The sequence below is a fragment of the Carya illinoinensis genome, chromosome 4 (genome assembly GCF_018687715.1).
Source record: "Carya illinoinensis cultivar Pawnee chromosome 4, C.illinoinensisPawnee_v1, whole genome shotgun sequence".
Taxonomy (NCBI): Eukaryota; Viridiplantae; Streptophyta; class Magnoliopsida; order Fagales; family Juglandaceae; genus Carya; species Carya illinoinensis.
The window spans coordinates 6,282,054-6,307,519 of record NC_056755.1 but is presented as its reverse complement, the minus strand read 5'-3'; the positions used below and the strand labels follow the sequence as shown (position 1 = coordinate 6,307,519).

The 25,466-nt window shown below is 35.7% G+C and overlaps 1 protein-coding gene across 1 annotated transcript; it reads left to right on the top strand.

Annotated features, from left to right (window-relative positions):
• Positions 1-1,050: 1,050 nt before the first annotated feature.
• Positions 1,051-19,502, top strand: LOC122307018 (K(+) efflux antiporter 5-like). Its single transcript, XM_043119621.1, has 20 exons — positions 1,051-1,678; positions 5,990-6,033; positions 6,614-6,681; positions 6,881-6,965; positions 7,047-7,108; positions 7,561-7,636; positions 7,744-7,818; positions 8,566-8,637; positions 8,778-8,861; positions 8,947-9,015; positions 9,123-9,200; positions 9,314-9,402; positions 9,582-9,678; positions 9,761-9,814; positions 15,877-15,972; positions 16,318-16,506; positions 16,591-16,668; positions 17,992-18,036; positions 18,120-18,215; positions 19,110-19,502. The coding sequence occupies exons 1-20, from the start codon at positions 1,447-1,449 to the stop codon at positions 19,149-19,151; spliced, it is 1,731 nt and encodes a 576-aa protein (XP_042975555.1). The 5' UTR covers positions 1,051-1,446; the 3' UTR covers positions 19,152-19,502.
• The last annotated feature ends 5,964 nt before the right edge of the window (positions 19,503-25,466 follow it).

Below are 25,466 nucleotides of genomic sequence, written 5' to 3'. Positions count from 1 at the left end.
CCATAAAAAAAAAAAAGTCCCCATATTTGGGGACTCACTATTCATTCCCTAAATCATTTTTATCAATATTTTATTCTAAGATTTAAAATAAATAATTTTTTAATCATCTATACTTTCTCTCCTACTCATATTTATTATAGTTTTTAATAATAATTTTAAAAATTATTTAATTAATTATGAAAATATAAAAAAATTAATTTTAAAAATATTATCATATTCTCAAAAAATAATTTAAATTTTTGTTTAAAATATTCACTAGAGTAATAGTTCAAAAAATAAGAAAAAATATTAAGTAGTTAAATTTGTAAATAGAAGTAAAAGAAAAAAGTAATAAAAAATAATAAAAAAATATTATTTAATAGAATAGAGATAGAGATGAGAAATGAGATGTAGGAAGTTTTTGAAAGATGAATAAAATTTAGGAAAAAATTTAAAGAAATGTGATTTTGAGTTAAATTTTAAAGATGGAGATGAGGATTGAGATGTGGATGCTCTAATGTATTCAATTTGAAAAAAGTGGATAAATCTTAAATTTATATAAAAAATATTTTTCTAATAATATGGGTCCGCTTCGATAGTTAGAATGTATTAGTATATCTAGGAATAACAGTTATATGGTTTGAGTTAAGATGTTTTATTAGATTTTAGAAAATAAGAGAGAAAAATCTGAATACAAATATTATAAAATTAAAAAATTGTTTGGATATAATTTTTTTTAAATTAAAAAATTAGTATTATTTTTTATATTTTGTTTTAAAGATTGAAAAATTTGTAATGATTAGATAAAAAAATTAAATATTTAAAATTAAAATTATTTTATATTTAAGTGATATTTGAGAAAGAAATATATAAAATTATTTAAAAATAATTTACAGCAATTGTGTTTTTAAACAGACACTATAAACCTCCTTTAAAAAAAAAAAGAAAAAAAGAAAAAAGAAACAGTACCAACTTGTGCATACTAAAATTGATACGTTACTCGCCAAATTATTGGCAAAAGGCGATGGCATGAGATCAATGTGAAATTTGAAGAAAAAACAAAAACTTTGGTCAACGTGCAACACAATTTATCGTGTTTGGTTGGCCTAGAGATAAAACGCGAATCGCAACTGTCGAACATCGTCTAATCCTTGACCGCAGGCGTGTAACGCAAGAGGTATCCCGGTCGTCCGTACGAGCACTTCCTTCACCACGAAACACAAACACCAGTCACAGAATATCATTCTTTCCCAAGCCAACGTAGTTTTCCTGACACGGGAGATCCGATCCCGACCCTTCATTGCAAACAAAACTGCAAAAAGGGCACAAACACTCTTTAATCTCCTCGACCAGCTTCATTGCCTTGCATAATTGCATTGATTTGCTTCCCGTTGATTGAATCTAAATCTTTACCGGAGCTCTCTTTGTTTCTTCCTCGTCAATTCAGTTGTTTTCAATCGACTGGTTATGGCGATTTTTCATGCAAAGAAGCAGGGGGCGCTAGGATTCTGCTGCTACCTCTTGGTGATCTTCATTTGCGTGAGGAATTGCGTTTCCACGAGATCTGACAAGGAAACGAGGGAGAGGTTTTACGGAAATTTGTTGAACTCGTCCGCTCCTGCTTCCAACGACGGCAGTATTGCTAAAATGTTCGATCGGGTCCTTGAGAAGGAGTTTTCCGAGAATGATCAGCCTGAAGGTTAGAGGCTTTTGAGCTCTCAAGTCTTGTTATCCATATTTTTTAGCTGCTCCGTTTTTGTATTCTGCTTGGTTGCCAAGAAAATCGAGGGTAAAATTGTTTGTATTTGGACTAATTTTTTAATTCAAGGGAAAGTCAAAGCGTTTGGTTGGGCGCAGTTTGAATAATTTGAGGCTGCTGTTTGACCGGGTGCGAAATAAAGCCATCCCCTTTAAAAAAATCTCGTTTCTATTTTTTAATTTTCCTCAGGAACCATACACGACATTGGCAACACAACGTTTTTAAAACGGTTTATTGTGGCCGCATTGGTTAGACAGATTGACACCGAAAAACCTCCGTCTATTCAAAAAAATCTAGCTCAATAGCTGTTATAACTTTTTACGAAGTGCCTTCAAAAGAGGCACTGAAATTTTTTTTTTTTTATAGATAAAAGAAATTTTATTGATCCACGTAAAATGGCAAAGTTCGAGTATACAGGAAGTATACAAGGAAAAGCCTAATTACAAACTACGTGTTACGTATGGTAGCATAAAAGTCATTAAAACTCATTCCATTTAATACAATAGAGGAGGCCCCAATAACAACGTATGAAAGAAAAAGTCCCTAAAACCAGCCGGGGAGCATTCCTTATCCTCAAAACAGCGGCCATTTCTTTCGTTCCAAGTGCACCACATTAGACATAATAGTACCATTTTCCAAACAACGGCAATTTGTCGATTGCCTCCAATCTTTTGCCAGCAGTACAATAAATCTATTACCCTCTTTGGCATAATCCATGCGATATCAAGTCTTGAGAGGATTTCATCCCATAGGGCCTTGACTACTTCACAGTGAAGGAGAAGATGATCCGCTAATTCACTGTCATGGTTACACAAAAAACACCAGTCCATTATGATTAGACCGCGCTTTCTTAGCTTGTCTATAGTCAGTATTTTGCCATGAGAAGCCAACCAACCAAAGAAAGCAACCTTGCGAGGGGCATTACTCCTCTAGATGCTCTTCCAAGGAAAGGTATTAGGGGAGTGAGTTGTCAAGGCCTTGTAGTATGAGCGAACTGAGAATTTCTTGTTCCCAGTGCGTGTCCATACTAACCTGTCCTCCCTTCTTGCCCTGTGTTTCAGAGCATATGGTACGCTATAGAAATCAGTGATGTCTCCCACCTCCCAATCCTAAGCAGCACGAGTAAATCTCACGGACCAATGAATAGACTCAGCAGTATTACTCATATTCTCAGCCACTAAGGAGTCCTGATCAAATGCAATCCTATAGAGAGAAGGGAAAGCGTTTTTCAAAGCAACATCCCCGCACCAAATGTCATGCCAAGATCTGATACGCGTGCCCCTTCCCATCTCATATTTGCAGTTGCCGAGAAGGTCATTCCAACCATTCCGAATAAATTTCCAAACTCCCACATCATAAGCACCTCTTACTTCCTTTGTGCACCAACCACCCCAGATGTTTCCATATTTGACATCCAAAATATTCCTCCAAAGAGCATTTTCCTCATGCATATAACGCCATAACCATTTCCCAAGAAGTGTCTTATTGAAGGTTCTTAGTTTTCTTAAGCCCAAACCGCCGCAAGCCAAAGGAGTATATACTTTATCCCATTCTACCAAGTGGAATTTATTTGTATCTTCTATGCCTCTCCAAAGAAAGTCGCGGAAGATCTTTTCCATTATGTTTGCCACCCCTGCTGGCAAAGGGAATAAAGAGAGAATATGTTGGGAGATTAGATAACGTACTCTTAATAAGAGTGATTTTCCCTCCCTTAGACAAGTAAATCCTCTTCCAACCCGCCAATTTGCCTTCAATTTTCTTGATGACCCCTTCCCACATTACCTTGGATTTATGAAGGGCCCCCAAGGGAAGTCCAAGGTACTGCAAAGGCAAGGATGAAATCTTACATTCCAAGATGACAACCACTTCATTTAAGTTATGGACCCTGCCAACCAGGACTACTTCCGTCTTTGCTAAATTCACTTTAAGGCCCGAGACAGCTTCAAAACCAAAGAGAAGTCCTCTTAAAGAGCGAATCTGATCCAAATCCGGGTCATAAAAGATCAAAGTGTCATTGGCGAAAAGGAGGTGGGAGATTGACATGCTTCCATGTGAGGAACCGCCTACTGAGAAACCCGAGATGAGTCCCCTATCCACCACCCTTTCCATCATTCTGCTCAGTACATCCATGACGAGAATAAATAGGAGCGGCGATAATTGATCCCCTTGTCTTAAACCCCAAGAGCTGTTGAAAAAGCCTTCAGGAGTGCCATTGATTAAGATAGAGAATCTAGCAGTTGTAATGCAATGTTTGATCCATTGGCATCATTTTTCCCCAAAGCCATACCTATCAAGGATATATAACAAGAAATCCTAGTTCACATGATCAAATGCCTTTTCCATATCCAATTTACACAAGATACCTGGGGTGCCGTCTCTGACTCTACTCTCCAGACATTCGTTGGCGATGAGGACCGAGTCTAGTATTTGTCTTCCTTTTACAAATGCATTTTGCGACTTTAAGATGAACTTCCCCATGACTTCACTTAGTCTCTTTGCTAGAACTTTAGAGATGATCTTGTAGGCCCCACTTATCGAACTTCTGGGCCGGAAATCATTCACTTCCACCGACCTCGCCTTCTTAGGGATGAGGGCGATAAAAGTGACATTAAGGCTCTTCTCGAATTTCATAAATGAGTGAAATTCCGAGAAGACCTTCATTAGATCCTCCTTAATGATACCCCAATAGGCTTGAAAATGCATATAGCAAGCAGGCTATATAGCTCAAGAGGCACTAAAAATGCAAGCAGTATAGCTCTAAAGAAATTAATAAGAGATGGATATAGCCAAATATTCATTAGTAATAGACGAAAATTTCAAAGTCATTCGCTTGCAGCATTACGAGGCTAGCAGTTGCGGAAGGCCATTCCCGTCAGAGATTATCTTTGAAGATGGTAACTGAGTACACCCTATGGAGTTTGGAGAGGGTCCTGGTGCCCTACTATGGTTAATTGTTCGTATGGAGTGGGCTAGTGCAAAGGAATTTGGCTAGATTGAGGGATTTTGCCAGGCATATCTTACTTGTACTGTGGCTAGGCGAATCATCCTTTTCTGATGTGTTGTTAGATATGGGGAGGTGAACCTATGACTTATTTTCCAAGTTACATAATACAACTAAAGATAGGAAACTGTAGTGGCGAATCATATAGTCCAGTCTGGACTATCATGGGATGGCACCTATAGTAGGATGAAGTTTAACGCATAGTCATATAGGGGGCACGGAGGGTGTGGTTTTCTTGGAAGTTGGAAGGAAATATTGTTATACTTCAGCTCTGGCCAGCTTGCGTCTTGTGTTTTGGAAGCACCACTTTAAAAATTTTGATGGGTAACAATTTGTCACGACATAAATTCATTCCCTAAATGTGCTGTATGAAAAGAGATGGGGAATCAGTGGACAACATTCTTCAACATTCTGGTAGCCAGGCAATTCATTTCTTATTTTTTAGTTCCTCGCTATTTGTTTGGATCTATTCGATCCTAGAGGAGCCAACATGGGAGTTGATCTGCTATGAAGGTTTTGGAATGTTGGAGAGGGGGCAGTTAGCAAAGAATGGCATGCTATCACTTTGAACTTTGGAAGGCAATGCCATTATGTGTGATTTGGTGTATCGATGGGAAGCTTTTGTGGGGGCACTGAGCTTTCTGTTCACAATCTTAATATTGAACGCAGCAGATCCTTCCATTTTTGTTTGTCGGTTCAACTGATTTTTTATTTTTCTTTGTCCTTTTTTTAATTTCCTTAATGTTCTTCATCCATATAATTGGCTTTTCTATGGTAAGGGTTTTGCATACACTCCTGTACAGGATCATTGCTTTTCCCTATTTCCAAGAGAGGGGGGCACCTGGTCTGGAAAACTTTGCCTTTTGTTTGATATGGATTTTTTTGGAAAATTGGTAGTTTTACTTTTCGGGGAGGTGCCTTGTTAGGTCAAATATGTGTTTTTTTGGTTGCTGTTTGCTTTGCCATAAGCACAAGTATGTATTTTCTTTCAACAATAAGATTCCATTACATCTTAATATTTCAGACTTCAGCGATTGAGATGATAGATCCAAAAGTAACAAGGTATTCACATATTGATAGTTAGCAAATAAAAGAGAAAAATGGTAAACAATTGTTTCAAAGTCATAAAAAGTTTTTATTGGGTGTGAGTTATTGGATTTTTATTTTTATTTTTCCAATTTATGTAAGTAGGAATTTGATTCGTTAAATGCTGTGTTGTTGATATCTCACTTAGCTTTCCACTTTTCTAGGATCTGACAGAAGCAGCTTCAACAGCAGTGTGGCTGATCGACAAGTAGGTTTGATTTTCTTTTTTGAATTTATGGGGATGCATTGTAATAATGGACATGATTGTCCACTAATGTAATAGGGTAGGGAAATCTTTTCTTTTTTATGCATGTGTGTGTGTGTGTGTGTGTGTGTGTGTGTGTGTGTGTGTGTGTATAAAACTCAAACTCTGACCTTTTTATGTTATGGGATTTTTTGTTTCTGATTAGTTTTGTTTTCAGCTGGCAAATAAAGGCTTCAGCTAGCAAATAAAGGCTGCAGCATATGTTCCCATATGATTCAGCATGCTACTAACTTAAATAAATCAATAAATGAACAAATAAACAAGCTCTGGCTTTTGACTGCATCTCAGGTTATGCTTCCCAAATAGCTTGTTTGCAATGTAGCTTATCATTGCTTTGTCTAACTCTAGTGAGACATTTGGGCTTCATCATATGCTATGTCAAGGTTGTTACATCATATATGATAGAGCAGAACTTGGGTGATATTTAATGCAAGCTTATCTCCCAGTTGCCACTGTTGGCTCACACTAAGTATATACATGCACGTTATTGGTGTTAAAAATGAGGTTTTTCAATTTTTCACAGGCTGAACTGGAGACTGTGGCTATACTCACTCATGAGAAGACCAAGAGAAATGATACACAAGAGGCAAAGTACGGGACTGTAAAAATATTTGTTGGGTTAATGTGATTGCATGGTGAAATTAGGTTAACTGTATATATATCTTTTTATCATCATCATCATCATATAATAATAATAATAATAATAGTACCAGGTATTTATTGTTGTTATGATTTTGTTACTACTGAAACAACATACTTTTTCACTTAAAAAACTCCTTCTTTTGGTCAGTGGGACAAGATCATTCCAGTTCCAAGATGTTTTTTCTAGGGAGAGTGAAGATTCTGATGACATGACAACCTTGATTGACAAAAAGGTAAGATGGAACTTTCGGAGTCAAAGTTATTCATGCTCTGGATTTCATCTGCACTAACTTGCTGCTCTTACTTGATGGTAGGACAATGTGTTTGTAATGTCAAACAAGAAATCCAAGTATCCAGTACTTCAAGTAGATTTGAGGTCAATATCTTTCGTATTTTTGTTGTGATTGTACTACATGATTAATTTTGGGTCTATCTGGTTTACAACTAATAATAAATGAATTTAAAGTTGGGCAAAAGTTTTCTGTTTTTAGGTTTGTTTGCTTGTCAATTGGCCGTGTTTAGAAACCATCCCCACTACACTCCTCTGCTTTCTGCATTTTAGGGACAGGAAAATGCCGTAAGTGCAGGAGTAGGTTGTTACAGATGGACCTTAGTGCTTTAATTTGTCCATGCTTGCTCAAATTTTGCACTCTAGATAATAGAAACTCTCCAACATGACTTTTCCCTAGCTGAACATAAATGTCAGAATGATAATCTGTTTATTGCCTTGGTGTCTATGTCCTGAAAACTGTGATTGAAGCTGTTTATTTTTAATGTTATATATTTCCTTGGATTATACCTTATTAGTGCTGTTTTAAATTCTGGCAGATTGATCTCAGACTTGGTGGTTGTCATAGTTTCTGCCGCTATTGGTGGAATTGTTTCTTCCTGTTTGGGTCAACCTGTATGTATTTGTAGATCTTAGTTACATTCTTTTTTTTCGATAATCACTGTACATTTATGTCCTACTGTGTCAAGTGATTTATATTTTCTTTTGGATAAATATCGCAGGTTATTGTGGGCTATCTTCTTGCTGGTTCGATTATTGGACCGGGGGGCTTGAAATTCATTAGTGAAATGGTACAGGTATGTTGTTGTGGATAGCTTAAAACATAGTTTCTTGGAGTCAGAATTCTTCATCCTATTTTTACATACTTATAGTTCCTATTGGCTAAAGACAATGGGGTCTTGTCATCGATTTTCCTTTTGCTTTGCTTAAAGGGTGAAGAGAGATAATGAATTTTTCTCAAGCTCTGACTCCTATTATGATGATAACTTTGACAACAAAAATGTTTGCTAGCTCATGGTGTTTTCAGAAAAATGCACTTTAATTGGCTGTCCTCCCCTCTGTAGGCCCTTAACATGTATACAAAAAGTATTAAACTTCCAGGCTAAGACACTAACTTTTATAGAATTTAAAAAGTGCTAACTTACCAAACTCTCCAAAGATATTTTTCTTGCATCATCTTCTAACCTTGCCGATCACATGTGCATTATATTTGCTGTCTTATCCAGTGGTATTAATTATGACACTCCTCTGCCTGTAACCATGATGACTACCTAGATAACAATAGTGAACTGAATAGAAAATCAGAAATGGAGTGACCTAGATGAGAAGCATGGACATGGTGCACATGCTTTAGTACTTCACCTATGTGTAACACAGTCTGGAAAGAAACCAAGTGCAAATACCCTATCTTCATGTTCACTAGCCTTGAGTGTGAAGATAGGCCAGTCGAGTTGGTTGAAGTTGTATTCATGGATTTGTGTGCAATGATCTGGTCCTGCGACCAACTGTCTATATTGACAAGTTTTAATTTTATTTGATATCAGGTTGAAACTTTTGCACAGTTTGGTGTTGTATTTCTTCTTTTTGCTTTGGGGCTGGAGTTTTCTTTGACAAAGGTATATTGTTCTCAGCTTGGGCAATCTTTGTCTATCAGACATCATTCAGTCTTATTTTGGAAGTTTTGCAGGAATGTCGTCTTCTTCATTTTTATTTTTAGTTTCTTTAGAGAGTCTAGTTTAACTTGTCCTTGGTGCAGCTAAAAGTTGTGGGGCCTGTCGCTGTTTTTGGAGGGATGCTTCAGATCATCATATTTATGTTCTTGTGCTGTATAACTGCCATGGTATAGTTCCGGGATTGTCCATCTGGTTTTATTCCCAACTCTTGTCTAAAGTGATCCTAATCTTGAACACCGATTAATATTGCAGTTATGTGGAGCAAACTTATCTGAGGGTGTATTTGTTGGTGCGTTCTTATCAATGTCATCAACAGCAGTGGTATTATTTTAGATTATGTTTTAAACACTAAAATTTATCTTTTTCCCTTGATTTTTGCTTGCCAAATTTTTAGTTCTTTCATGCCTTTCTTATTACCTTTTCGCCAGGTGGTAAAGTTTCTTGTAGAACGTAATAATAGTAATGCTCTCCACGGTCAAGTTACCATAGGTACTCTTATTTTTCAGGTAACATATAAACTATTTTTAAGCAGATGGTACATCTATCAATACTTAACTTATATTGAGTTGGAAAGCTCGATTTTATTTACCATCCATCCCTGCACCTTGGATTATTTCAGGACTGTGCCGTTGGCTTACTATTTGCCTTGCTCCCATTTTTGGGGGGTGACAGTGGCCTTTTGCAGGGAATGATTTCTATGGGAAAGCTGTAAGTTTGTTCATGAGCAGTTTTCCTTGGACATTTTCCCTTTCTAATTTTGAATTTGCTTTCTTCACTCAAGATTTTTCTACGTTATGCTTTTGCATCACCAAAATGATAATTGTGCCAACAGCATCATGTAAAGGATCTTACTGGGGCTGTTTGCCTGCTTCTTTTATTGACATCAGGCTGCTGGTGTTGTCAATGTATCTCACCACTGCATCTGTATTGTCTTGGTCTTTTGTTCCTCGCTTTCTAAAACTGATGATACAGCTATCGTCCCAAGTGAGTTATAAACACATTTGCTCCATCTTTGAATTGACTTGTAATTCTTGTATAAGTGGTTTCCCCTTTCTTTGTGATTCAGACAAATGAACTTTATCAGCTGGCTATGGTGGCTTTTTGCCTATTATCTGCCTGGGTAAGTTCCAGACATGGCAATCTTTCATATTAAGGCTCATGCTGTATTTTGATTATGCATCCTGCTAACTTTTAGCATATCATTTCTATTACAGATTTATTTCTGATGACTCGTTATCCCTTTTCTATGATTTGCATTATTACTATTTCCTAACAATTTTTTTTGTTTTTTGTTGTGGGGGGGGAGACAAAGGTTGGAACTCTTTTTTTTTTTTTTGATAAGTAAAGTAATTATATTATCAAAAAGAAGGCAAAAGCCTGATACAAAGTTTGGTGACCAGTTCAATGTTTGATTAATGGATATAAGGAATTCATGTAACCGCAAACCATTGAAATCAACCGCTATGGTCCATGTACAAAGAGTTCTAAAGAAAAAAACTATCAAATCCTCCATCGATCTCTCTTTGTCCCCGAAAGTTCTGTCATTGCGCTCTCGTCATAAACACCACATGATGCATATAGGGATTATCTTTCCCACCGCTTTTATCTGTTGATTTCCTCTCAGATTATTCCAACTGGCCAGAACCCCGACCACCGTCTCCGGCATAACCCAAACTAAGTCCAATCTGCCAAGAACCTCATTCCATAACCTTCTTGCTACCTCACAGTGTATTAAGAGATGGTTCACCGATTCACCTCCCTTCCTACACATACAGCACCAATCTGCGATGATCACCCTGCGCTTCCTCAAGTTATCAGTTGTGAGAATCTTACCCAATGCTGCAGTCTACACAAAGAAAGCTGCTTTGGGTCGTGGCTTATGTCTCCATATCTTTCGCCATGGAAACTGAACATGTGTCTCTTGGGTAAGAGACTTATAGAACGAGCGCACCGAAAAAGTACCTTTAGTTGTAGGTATCCACCATAAACTATCCTGTGAATTACCGGGTTTAATAGAATACAAAAGGTTATAAAAGGCTTCAATATTGCTCATCTCCCAATCTTGTGCTGCCCTACTGAAGTGGATGTTCCATTGAGTTGGCTCCCCTGATCTTTCCAGTACATCAGCTACTGAAGCATCAATATCTCTTGCAATTTTGAATAAAGAAGGAAAAGATTCCTTTACAGCCACATGATCACACCAAGTGTCGTACCAAAACTTTCCTAAACGGATTTGGCTATAACGATTGAAGACCTCCCACCCTTTTCTTATATGTATCCACAAACCCACTCTATGTGCTCTTCTCACTTCTTTTGTACACGAACCCCCCCCCCCCCCCCAATAGGTCCCCATATTTGCTCTCTATTACCATCTTCCACAAGGCATCAGGTTCCTTATGGTATCTCCACAGCCATTTACCTAGTAAGGCCCCGATTGAAGGTTCTCATATCTCTAATGCCTAAACCCCCATTCAAGATGGGGCTACATACCTTTTCTCACTTAACAAGGTGAAATTTTTGTTCCGCGCCCAGTCCACCCCACAAGAAATCCCTTTGAAGTTTCTCCAGCCAAAGAGCAACATTTGCTGTAATAGGAAACAGAGACAAAAATAGGTGGGTAGATTAGACAAAGTACTCTTGATAAGAGTAATCCGTCCACCTTTAGACAAGTACAATCTCTTCCATCCGGCTAGCCGACGTTCCACTTTCTCAATAACTGAGTCCCATAATGACACCGCTCTCGAGGCCGCCCCTAGTGGAAGTCCCAGATAAGTCACGGGTAAAGATGCAGTCATGCATCCCAATATACTAGCCAATTGTCTAAAATGTCGAACACTTCCAATGGGCACCATCTCGGATTTTTCCAAATTGACTTTCAGTCCGAAAGTTACTTCAAAACACAGGAGAAGGGCCTTCAACATTCAGAGCTGATTAGGATTTGCTTCACAAAAGAAAAGTGTATCATCTGCGAACAACAAGTGAGAGACATTAACAAGTCCCCTATTCGGGGAGCCGATCTTAAAACCAGTTAGAAGACCATTCGTAACTAAGGCTGATGACATTCTACTCAGTGCCTCCATCACAATAACAAAAAGTAAAGGGGATAACGGATCTCCTTGTCTCAAGCCTCGTATACTACAAAAGAAACCAGTTGGGCTTTTGCTTATCAAGACGGAGAATTTCACCGTTGATATACACCACCTAATCCAAGAACACCATCTCTCTCCAAACCCGCATTTCCCCAAACGATCCAGAAGGAACTCCCAATTGACATGGTCATACGCCTTCTCCATATCCAGCTTGCATATAATCCCTGCCTCGCCAGTTTTCAACCGACTGTCTAGGCATTCATTCGCAATAAGAACCACATCTAAAATTTTTCTATCCTTAACAAAAGCATTTTGAGGTTTCGAAATAAGCTTCCCCACTACCTCACTCAGACTATTCACTAGTACCTTGGAGACAATCTTATAAACCCCATTTACTAGGCTAATAGGTCGAAACTCCTTAATCTCCTCTGCCCCTGCCTTCTTTGGAATTAGTGCAAGGAAACTAGCATTAAGGCTTTTTTCAAACTTTCTGGCTGAGTAGAACTCCTGGAAAACCTTCATGAGGTCATCTTTTAATACATCCCAGCAAGATTGAAAGAAACCCATCGAGAAACTGTCAGGGCCCGGCGCCTTATCTTTTACCATTTTCCTTACAACTTCAAAAACCTCCAACTCCTCAAAAGGCCTCTCCAATCGGTCTACATCATTATGTTCAATGGAATCAAAAGCAAGCCCTTCCAATTTAGGTCTCCAACCCACCTGTTTAGAAAGTAAATGCTCAAAAAAGTCTACTACATGGTGGCTTATCACTGACTCATCCCGACACTCCACTCCATCAATTTTCAGTATTTCAATGTTGTTGTATCTTCTATGTGAGTTAGCTATTCTGTGGAAAAACTTGATACTTCGGTCTCTTTCCTTCAACCATAACGCTCTTGACTTCTGATGCCATGATGTCTCTTCAAGAACTACTATTCTTTCCAGATCTGCTTCCAACCCCTTTTTTACAGCTATTTCTTCCTGTGTTAAGGGCCGGTTTTCTTGTATTATTTCCAAACCTTGAATCTCCAACTCCTTGCTTTTTTTATGCTCCCCTATATCTCCAAAAGACTGTTTGTTCCACTGCTTTAGGTCTTTTTTTAGAGCTTTCAATTTACCTGCAGAAATGAAACTCGGGGTTCCTTGTATCTGATATGAAGACCACCATTGTCTGACCTTTTCTTCAAAACCCTCCGCCCTCAACCACATATTTTCGAATTTGAAGGGCCTACGCCTCCTATGGACCCCTCCACAATCCAACAAAATAGGCCAATGATGCGAACTCAAACGCGGCAATCTCTTTTGCCACACATCTAGAAAGTGGCATTCCCACTCTGGTGAGATAAGGAATCTGTCTACTTTAGACCATGTATGATTATTGGACCAGGTACAAGCTCCCCCCACTAGTGGTAAATCCACTAGATTCAAATAAAAAATACACTCCGAAAAATCAGTCATAGCTGGCCTCATTCTTCGATTACCAAAACACTCTGTTGGGAATCTAGTTACATTGAAGTCTCCACCTATACACCAAGGAAGGTCCCACCAGCTATGTACTCCAGCCAATTCTTCCCATAACAATCTTCTCTCATGGTCTAGGTTTGGACCATATACACCTGCAAAAGCCCACATAAAGTCGTCTTCCACGCTTCTAAAAGAGCAAGCCACCAAATAAACTCCCACAAACTCTTTTATTTTCTCCACCACTCTTCTATCCCACATCACTAGAATGCCACCCGATGCCTCTTTAGCTGCCAAGTATACCCAATCTACATATGTGCAGCTCCATATACTTCGCACCATATTTCTACTAATAAGTTTTAGCTTTGTCTCCTGTAAACACACTATGCCCGCCTTCCACTCACGTAGCAAGTGTCTTATTTGTAGACGCTTACTAACCTCGTTTAACCCGCGGACATTCCACGATACAATTTTTTGTTTCACTTGGAATATGTCACACCCTTCCCTTTGATCCTTTCCTTACTAGCACTTCCTTCCGAATTCATGGACCAATTTAACCTCCTCAACTCTCTCCATTTTTTTGACTCTGCTTTTCTATGTTGGTGATGGCCTGATTCAATAACTGTAAGTAGAGCCAAAAACTGTTCTTCGTAACCTTCACACCTCAATCCCACCAAATGCTGAATTTCCTTTACCGTATTAAAAACCCAATCTGAAATCCTAGGCTGCTCTGGACTCAAGAAATTTAGGGGTATTGGCTCCCTCTTTTCATCTTGCGCTGACCCTGCTACCTCAGCTATCTATAAAGGAACCAAACTGTTTAGGACTGCATCCATCTCTTGAACTCCCTCTCTATGAAAAGTGTCTTCAACCAACGAGACTTCTTCCACCCCTATGATATCTAAACAACCCTGAGAATGCCTTGAGAGCATTTCATCATCAGAGCACCCCAACTCCTCACTGTCAGAGCCCACCAAGAGACCATTTTCTTTTGCCGGCAGCCCAATAGACTCCAAACACAAAAAGGAGTCGTTATCCTGCACCTCCACTGTCGGAAGGGTCATCAAACCTCCCGTTGGCTAGGTCACCAAAGGTTGGAACTCTCCACCCATTGGGGAACGTCACAAGTGGCCTGGCCTAGATTGGCATGTGACGCGTGGTTGAACATGGGGGATCCACATGTGGTCCCTCAAAATGGATTGAATCGGAGTCTGGCTCGGGCCCCATCAATGGTGGTAGGAAGTTGGTGAATGGTGACAATGAGCTTGAGTCTTATCCCCTTAATATTTTATTTCTAAGTGATCGCTAATGGGGTATGAATCAATTGAATAGGGATGATAAATCATCACATCCATTGATTTATCATCTTGATCCAAGTAGATGTAGTTAAAGTTGTATTACCAGAAGTTTTTGAAGAATAGGAAGTTTTTGGTTGATTTACGGAGAAATAGGGAATGGATCTGTTTCATTGAGGTATAAGGGAAGGTAATCATTGAAGAACATTAATGTAAGTGATTAAAGCATGCAAGTTGAAGAATGATGAGTTTATTTTGAAATCACATAGATGGAAAATGTCTTGTACAGCAAATGACTAAGTACAGTCTGGGTCATAAAAATAAATTTATTTGTTATATGCTCTGGTCAATTGAGAAGTTGGGTCACATTACACACTCATGAACATATTTGGGAGGGGTTGGCATTAAGGAGCTGCACCTCATATTGTAAAGCCACCCCCATCTCTGATACGAGTAGTACTTACTACTTAGCCTGGCATACATCCTTCCCGACCACATTTCTCAAGTCTTAAAAAAAAAACTAGTGAGTATGGTATAAAATAAAATTGGTTTATGAAGATTTGATTTAATAAATATTAATGTGATGATTGGTTTAAGACTGAGGATTCAACAGTTGGTGAGAGTTCCAACGTGGGAAGGCACGCAGAGGTTTCCACACACACACACAAAGGCACCTTTTGTGTTAAGGAATATATTGCAATCTCCTTCAGGGGGTATAGGTATCATCATTCATTGTGTAGGTAGGAAACTTCTTTATAGAATCACTATGTGAAATCTGGACATAGATTCTTTCTGATTTCTCAAAAATTTTACTAGAACAAAGCATCGTTCCACTGGTCTTTTATTTCAATGTACTTTAGAACTAAAAGGTGCTTCAGAGTGCAGTACCATGGCCATGGTTTTCTTTGGCATATGTGTTTATTTATAACAGAGCAAAGTTAGCTGAAACCTAAATAAAGAATTTTATCTAAATTGTAAGCCTATCCCTCTCTGTTTGATCCTCATGAACTGGGATGATGGAATTTGTCATATGAAAAGTTTTGTGCATGAGGGATTACTTCTTGCAGAGACAATTTAATTTTGTTGAATATGCTGCAGTAGATTAAAATGTTGATAAGGGGAAAAAGAAAACTTTTCTATCTAAAAGTAAATAAATGAAAGAAATGAAGATATATGAGCTTCATGTTGCATATTAGTTCTCCCTTCACTGATTATCAAAATTTTAATTTAAAAGATGACGAGTTGCTGGATTATTTGACAGAAATGTCAGAAATTACTTCATATCTTCAAAGTGTCTGCTCCTTTTTAATATGTTTAAATCTTTATAACATTTTCAGTGCAGCGACAAGCTGGGCCTTAGTCTTGAGTTGGGTTCATTTGTGGCTGGTGTTATGATATCTACTACTGACTTTGCACAACATACTTTAGACCAGGTACTCCTTTTCGTTGCTTAAAGTTTAAGTTATGTTTCATGTTTCTACATCTGACTTTAGTCTGAAATGATTTCTACTGCTATTTCTTCTTGTTATGTTCTCTTATGCTATTTTAGCTTTTGAACTTGGGAAACAAGGTAGTATTTAAACTGGGGAAAGCAAATGCGCAGTAGTATGAAGGTTAGATGCCTGTAATTATGAAAAATCCAATTGCTGCATGAAGAGGGATTTAGATTGAAGATGCTGCTTCATCCTGGATATCACATGCAAAATTTGATTGAGTCTGTATCTAATGTCACGATAATATTGGAAACACTACTGTTTTGATGCTTTTCTATACCGTAGGTGGAACCAATTCGCAACTTGTTTGCAGCTCTTTTCCTTTCAAGTATTGGAATGCTCATACACATGCATTTCCTATGGAACCACGTGGATATATTGCTAGCATCTGTTATTCTGGTCATAACCGTGAAGACAACTGTTATCACTATTGTTACTAAGGCCTTCGGATATAGCATCAGGACATCATTCATTGTGAGTTGTCTTGCTCAGCTTACTGAGTTGATTTCAGATATGAAATGAAATACATAATTTGCTTAACTGATTGTTCTTTTATAGGTTGGAGTCTCGCTTGCTCAAATTGGAGAATTTGCTTTTGTTCTCCTGAGTCGTGCCTCAAATCTTCATCTTGTTGGGGTGACCTCTCTCTCTCTCTCTCTCTCTCTCTCTCTCTCTCTCTCTCTCTCTCTCTCTCTCTCTCTCTCTCTCTCTCTGTGTTTTTATTTGTGTGGGTTGAATATTTTTATTGCTTGATGCATGACACATGATGCTTGCTTTGGCAATGGCTGGTCTCTTATGATTGCTATATGATGGAATATGTTTCTCATTTATGGGTCATGTTTTATATCCTCATCAGAACTCTTATTTTGTTAGTGATGTATAGAAATTTCAGGTCCATATTAAATACAAGGAAGAACTTGACTCCCCCAACCCCCTCAAAGAAAAAGAGAAATAGAGAATTAATGCTAAATATAAAAAAGTTTAAAAAGTAATGCCTTGGTACCGTCTGTTTGCTGTGGGTTGATCAGGAAGAACATTTATATCCTTGTTAGATAATCCCCCCGTTTTGTTCATATTCTTGACCTTTAACTGAAGCATAAAGCGGGTCTTTCATTGGCCATGTGGTGTGGTATACAATTTTAGAAAGGAAAAAGGTGTAAGGACAATGAAAGCATATTTATAGACATTAGAAAGTGCAGCAATTCAAGTTCCCTACATATTTAATGAATTGGTGGGGAAACTTGAGGGTCTCAGCATGTGTGAAATTAGCTGTTTGAAACTCATCTTTCTCCTCCTTCCGGTCCTGTATGACTTAAAAAATTTGTGACCATTTATTTATCAAAAAAAAAAAATTGTGACCATTTGATAGAATTTGTTCGATTGCCGAAGCTTGTATGACTTGAAGTTGGTTTAACACTACTTTGCACTGTCATTTCTACTTGAAAGGGACACAAACGGAATTTATTAAGTTGTCATATACCTTTATGATAAGTGGGATGTTGCATCACAATTCATGCTCATTTGGGTGTTTATGTTTGTGCGGTATGAGATGATTATGTTTAAGTTGATAACTGTTTGTCCTACATTATTCAAGAAAGAGTTATGCTATATACTTATACTCCTATCTCATTCTTATCCCACTATGTCGATAACTGTTCGTCCTACATTTTTTTATTTTTTTTTGGAAAAAAAAGAGTTGATTCAATGGTTATGGGTAGTGCCACTGAAGCATGATAGATGAATGTGTAATATATAGCATTTTTCATCAAGAAATTAACATTACTTTTTTGTTTCTGGATGTCGATTCCCTGAAAGTACACTAGTATATTTTTTTCTCAGACTGTAAGATTCTTCAATCATGCAGCTTTCTAGTTTTTGCTGTCAATATGCAATAACACAATATACCACTGACTCATTTTCTTTTTCGTTTTAATTGTTTAATTAAATATTGCCCTATAGGGGAAGATGTATCTACTTCTTCTAGGAACAACAGCTCTTAGTCTTGTAAGTTTCTTTTTTACCAAAACTTAGACTTGATCTTTTGCACCTTCGTTTGGGATATTATCTTAACAAGAGATTATGTACAGGTAACAACGCCTCTTCTGTTTAAACTGATACCTGCTGTAATAAACTTGGGTGTTCTCATGCACTGGTTCCCCTCAGAGAGCAGCACACAGAATGAGGTCTCTCTCTCTCCCACTCTCTCCATCCCTCCCTCGTAACACATAGAAGACAGAAACACAATACAAGCACATACACATCGCAAACATGATGAATATTACTCTATATGCTTCTCCTGTGCATCATGGACTGCCCAGGAAAAGAATGTTGACCAGGAAGATAAAAATGTCTGTTAATTTAAAACCTAAACTTCTCATGACCCATCTCCTCTTTGTATAAATTGAGTACCCTACACGTTTTGACTGCGTATCAAGAGAATAACTTTTGGTGCATGGTGAATTCTATTCTGTTAGTAAATAAATTAGAAGCTGTGGGAGAGCACACCTATCACACTGTTGCCATTATTTGGGTGCCATCTTGTTTATAAAAGATAGAGGTATGAAAAATTCTTATTGCAAACCAGTGTGGAGGACACACCTATCACACTGTTGGCATTACATATATTGATAAGAGAGAGTTAAAATTTTAAATCTTGCCAATCAACGAATGGGATGGTGTCTTTCACACTGGCTTGCATGTAGAAGAACTCATATTACCTCAGGAGCATGTTTGAAGATCAAATGGTTTTTTCTTCTTTCCGGCAAAAAGTTATTAAATTTTGGTTTTTTCTCTTTTTGGTAAAGATACAGAACCCATCAGAGAGGTCATACTCAGTCGTTATTTCCCTAGATGCAGAAACTTGGAAACATTCAGTGGTCTTCTTTTTCTTTTTTTTTTTCGTTTTTTTAAAGTAGAAACACTCAATGGAAATAACATATAAAGTAATAGAAAATTGTTAAACTTCAGCATGGTGCATCATCCCAGTATGGAGCACTTTTCACAATTTTCTCCTCTCTGCGGACTGTCTATACTTGGGAAATATAACGGGTGATTTTATTTATTTATTTTTTTTACAGGAGAAAGCATCCATTATTGAGGCATATAACAGGTCATTGTAATCTCAAATATCAATGATTTTAGCACATCAGGACTTGCTTCCGCTGCCAATGTTATTTGTGAGGTTTCAGCTTACACACCAGGATTTTTTGTTGACAAGTTGTAGATGACAGTTCAGGATATTCATTCCGTTGAAACTCAGCTCACAGTTCTCATGTACATAGGTACAGATATTCTGTATGCTTAGAGTATCATAGGTGGAAAATCTTTTAGGAATCACTCACACATGTTTGTGCTAGTCTAGGACCTAATTAGTGTGCGACACATTCAGAACAGCAGAAACTATGAAAATGAAAAAGATGTTCTTCAAATCATTTTTTGAGCTTCTTAATGTAACAATGATTTGTACCGTATAGCAAGTTGTTTGTAACTTAGAATTAGTACTGGCAAAGCTGAAGTTGTACCATCTGAGTTGTGGCTTGGCCTATGATCTAAAGTCTGTCCAGAAGACGGATACATGTTTTGTTATTAAATAATATCTGACTATCACACACCATTCTGAAAAAAACGAAAGTTATAAATGTTATTTTCCAAGTAAAATTGTAAAATAGATTTGTTGAAATATTATAAACCGGTTATTGCAGGTTAGTTTTTGATTAAGTGAGTTGACTCGTTATTGATTTGTTTATTAATTGTGTATTAACGGATCAATCGATTTTTATTTGAATCCATTTATATCTGTTGTGGTATGTGGCTTATATCGAGTTGAACACATATACAGAAAAAGTAGGCTAGGGTTAGTCTAAATACATATGTTGTAACTCTACTTTTTTTATAGTAAAATTTAGCCGCCGCTCACTCTTGTGTATGTATGCACACTGTTGAATCACATTAAATCTGTGTATTTTTCTTGCTTTCTCTTTTCTTGATTTTCCATATTATTCATCATAATTGCTGTAGGTTTCACAACAATATCAAATTCAAATTTCTTAATTTTATTTCTTGCTTGTGTTGGGTTTATGAGTCGTATCACATATTGCTATCCCGTTTTAAAGGATTAACATGTTTTGATCCGAATCCATTTATGTCAAATTCAAATTGACTAATTTCATGTTATATTTGTATTGGATTTACTAATTATGTCACATGTTACCACTCATACCAACATTAGGCTTATAACGTGTTTGCAGTTTTTTTTTTTTTTTTAGATGTGTTTGTAGTTATCTTGGATTTGTTTCAAAATCAACTGTTCTCTAAAAGAGATCTCAAAGCCCATCTTGCTTATATGCAGCCCATTTAAAATTCATCGAACTTGATCTCATCATCGACAATCCACCAAAAGAAATCATTACGGTTACTCTTCATTGGCTAAATATTGCATCTTACATTACAATCCAATGAACCACCATCACCATACTCGTTGCCATCGGTCCTAAGCTTCGGGTCTACAATTTCTCAATAAATTGGCATTTCAGGTCCACAAGTGCTACTTTTGGAAGCTTTAACTTTTGAAAATGTAGAGAAATGAGTAAAATGGGGTTTCAATCGTTAAAAAAAGAGTATATTGTTAGGTTTGGATGTTGAGTTGAGTTGAATAAAATATTATTAGAATATTAATTTAAATATTATGAGTGTGTTGAAATTTGAAAAAATTAAATTTTTTATGATATTTTATATATAAATTTGAAAAAGTGTATAGGAATTTGAAAAAAATGTGTAATAATAAGATGAAGTGAGTTGATGAGGGTTTTGTAACCAAAATGAGAATAATGATGCAGTCGAAGAATTTCTATATGGAAGAAAAATGCAACATATATTCAAAAAATAACCAGATTGACAAAATAATATTCTATAAAATTTTAATTATTATTTGAAAAATATTTTAATCATAAAAAGATTTTACAAAATTAAACTTACGTACTAACAAAACTTGATATAACATATCAGATGATAATAATAAAAATAAATTTAACGAATTATACGAAGTCAAGTTAATTCATGAGATTGCTTTTTTAAAATCTATCAATGACTGTTTCACTTCTTTTATTTATTTGAAGTTTTATTTTTCTCTTTTCCTATGGTTGAAATGCGGAAAACGTTTTGTTTTTAAAAAGTTAGGTCTCATCTGGTTACGCAATTAAGATGAAATGAGATATTTTTAATAATAATGAGATTTTTTAGTTAATATGAGATGAGATGTTAATAAAAAAAAGTGTGTTTAGATAGTGAGATGATATGAATTGAGATAATTTTTACTTTTTAAGATTTTATAAAGTGGTGGATTTCACTGTTTGAATAGCAACCGTTTACTTACTGTTTTGAACTGTTTTATTTGCTGTTTTTTTCAATTTTGAAATTTTCATAAAATATTTTGTATCTCATTAAACATCCAAATCAGGCCTTAGATTTTTCCATCCACACCGGTAAAAATATGAACAAACACAATGAAAGATTCTACTCATTTCACTTCCATGGCAGGAATGTTTTGATAAGATTACTACTAAATTTATAAAATAATCAAAAACCCCATATCTGTAATATATATATTTATAATTAAAAGACAGAGAAGGGAGATCCCAAGCTTCACATCAACAGTATTAATGATATAAAAAAGAGAAAAACAATAAACATTATAGATTGTCATACCCATCACGAGTCCTATGATGGGTATAATCAATCCCCTTCTTTATTTTCCCAACCATCTCTACGGCCCCACTGCTCCCTCTTTTCCCATGGCCTTTTCACTCCCAGTTTTTTAACCATCTCATACTTTCTCCTCTTCTAACTTTAACATGTACCTGACTCTGACATCTTATTAATTCATTTCATTTGAAAAAAACTGTTGAAATAACTCTTTTATTTTTTATTTTTACACAAAAGGTAAGTAAAAATAATAATTTTTCTTAATATTCTTTAGAGATAATATTTGATGAAAAAAACACATTTTATAAGTTTATAAATACGAAAACAGGAAAAAAATATATTCTTTTAAAATTATATTTAAATATTGAATTGAGTTGAATTTTTTTATAAATAGTAATGAATTAAAATATTAGAACGATTTTTATAAGGTTTATTTAAGATGGTTTTATATGTTAAGATGAATTTAAATATATTTATAAAAAATTAAAAAAAATTATAAATCTTATATATATTTTAAATTAAAATAAATTTAATAATTTAAAAATTATATATTTAAATATTAAATTTAATTTAAAACTAAATTGAACTTAACAACAGCCTACAGGAAAATGCCTTGGAACTTGGAAACATTTGGATTCAATGGGGTTAACCATAAGAAGATGGAACTAGAATCTCGCGCAATCATTATTGGGAGCCAGCTTTTTAACAGGAAAAATAAAATTAAAAAACAGATCTGTAAACACAGGAGATATCATATGATAATAACCATTTTGTGTACAGAATATCAAATCCACCCACACATAAAAAAAAGCGACATTACCATCATAACTCACCATCAACCCAAGCTTTTGGAAGACTCAAATCTTAAATGCACTGTCGTCGGGCCCATCCTCTAGGGCTGGTGACGCCGACAGGACAGCTTCGGAAGCCTGTTCCCGGCGGGAAATTCGCCGTCCATGCCGGTGTCGACCCTAAACTATAGCCACTCCTTGCTCCGGTCGCCCTTCTGTTACTTTCTTTGATGTCAGTTGCCATCATAGGCATACCCTATAGAGTATAGACTATGTAGGCGCGCTCAGATCTTGCCACGTGCACAAATCTATTATCGTGCTTGAAAGAAGATTATTGCCGCAATTATATACTTTTATTTATTTTTTAAAAAAATTCTACCCATCACTTTACATTATATATTATACATTATTTTTTTATTTTATTTTATTTATAAATATATAGTATATAAATGATGAGTATAAAAATTTAATTAGTTTAAAAATAATAAAATTAAAATAAATTTTAAAAATTAAAAAAATATATATATTATATAAAAATAATGAATAGCAAACTACTTTATTTCTAGGCGATTTAGCAATGGAAAATGATATATGCATAAACTAATCTAAAGGGAGGAGGAAGCACAGACAGAGAGACAAAGGCCGCCAGGCTTTATACGAACCAAATTCTGAAATATGGCAGCATATTTGCAGACTCTGTTTTCTGCAATTTCCCAACCATAGCCCCAAATCGCTTTTGTGTCCACTGGTTTCTATTCGAAAGATTTTCGAATTGCGGTTTGATTTTTAAATCTAAATTATTTATTTTATCTTATTATTATAATTTTTATAAAATTTAATATAAAATAAAATAAATAATTTAAATTTTTTTAAAAAATTAATATTTAAAAATTATATTATAATAACATTTTATTTAATTTTTAATAAAACATCTCAACTATATAACTAAACAAGTTTTTGTTATAATACTTCTGCAGCGTAGTAGAGGGGCAAAGGGTAATTTTTATAAGGTTGAAGAGTGAAATCTATTATTAAAAAATTATTTTATTTTTATTTAAATATTATATTTATTCATTTTTTAAAATGATTACACACTCTGTTAAGGAATAAATCTCACATTACTTATAGATAAGGTCTTAGGTATGTTTATAAAATTGGAACAAACCTCTATCTTATAACTGGTTTTGTGAGATGAGTTAGACTCATAAATTTCTTTATGGTATTAAAGCTTGTCACAGAACTAATGAGAACCCACACTATTTACCTTGTGACAAGGATTAGGAAAAATATTAGCTTACAATGAGTGAAAGTGTTGATGAATAAATTCCAAATTGCCTGTAGATAAGGTTTTGGATATGTTATGTTTATAAGTAATAAGTAATTTTCTTTTGTTGAATTGGTTTTATAAGATGAGTTAGTCATATGAATTTTTTCATAATATCAGAACCTACCACATGACAAATAGACGAATGGAAGTAACACTAATTATCCAGTGATAAGGATAAAAAGAATATTGACCTATACGTGAAGGAGATTTTTAATGAATATATTTCATATTATTTATGAATAAAGTTTTGAATATATTTATAAGATTGGATTATATATATATATATTTTAAATAATTTTATGAAATAAGTTAGACTTAAAAATTTTTTTTATAAAAAATCGAATCAAGATATGCATAAGACTGTAATTATAAATTTTTCATATTTCTTATAAAATTTTTGTTGTGAGTTGAAAAGGTTGGTGATAATGGAGGTGGCATAATTATAATCATAAATATAGGATAGATAGGTATAGCTTATGCATAATTTTGCATGATTGTCTCTATTATTGTGGATAAATAGATGCAAGAAAAGATTCTACTGTTTCTTTTGCTTTTTGGTACCTACGTCTCAATGGCCTCATTACTACTGCCGACCTCTACCTGCTTGCTTGCTTGCTTGCTTGCATGCTTGCTTGCTTGCTTGCATGCTTGCATGCAAGAACATGAAACTGGACTTTGACCTTTCTGTCTATTACTAGTTGGAAAATGATGGAAATTATAAATATTTTTCATCTTTAATTATTTTCTCATATTCTGAAAAAAAGAAACTCAAGAAATATATATCTTTCATTATTTTTACAGACAAAAAAAAAAGTGAAATGCTTCCAAATGATCCATCTGTTATTGGTAGAATAACAGCCCTTTAATGATAATTAGACACGTCAGAATATAGTCTAAATATATCTTACAGAAGAATACATCAGATAAAAACTCATAACAAATGAATTTCCCCTCCCCTGCCAATGTACCCCTCCCCCTCTCCCTCCCCTGCAGTAAAAGAACAGTATCAAAATCTTAACTCTTCTCATATCACGCCATGTTCAACACTATGTCCCAACTCATCAACCTCAAAATTTTATTTACAGAGATCATCAATCTCAAAATTATTGTCAACTCTTTGCTTGAAACCACCCATAGTTTTTTTTTTTTTAACAACCAAACTCCTTCTCTTTCTTTATTTTCTCAAAATCAGATAACAAATGTAAAAACACTTGCAGATAGAACAACCGAATGTATGGATCATGATTAAAGCTCTAAATGAAGGAATCACTCAGTTTCTCACAAAATTTTCTCACCCAACTACCATTATCCCAGCTAAGAAAGAATCCAGTATTCTTTACCAGCCAATAGACTGCCCGACCAACGTCTTTGGATTGAAACCCATGCCAGGAAGCAAATATGGATGAGGATCTGATGCAGAAGAAGAAGATGGAAAATAATATTGGGTTCTTGTGAGACGAGCTGATCGATGAGATGGAAATAGAGGAGCTTGATCGGTCCTTGGTAACTATGAAAGAGATGAGAGCAAAGGCAATAGATTAGTACTTGGGGTTGCGAAACTGTGATGGAGGGTTGTTGATCAGGCATAGGCAAATGCGTAATATGTAAAATTGAAA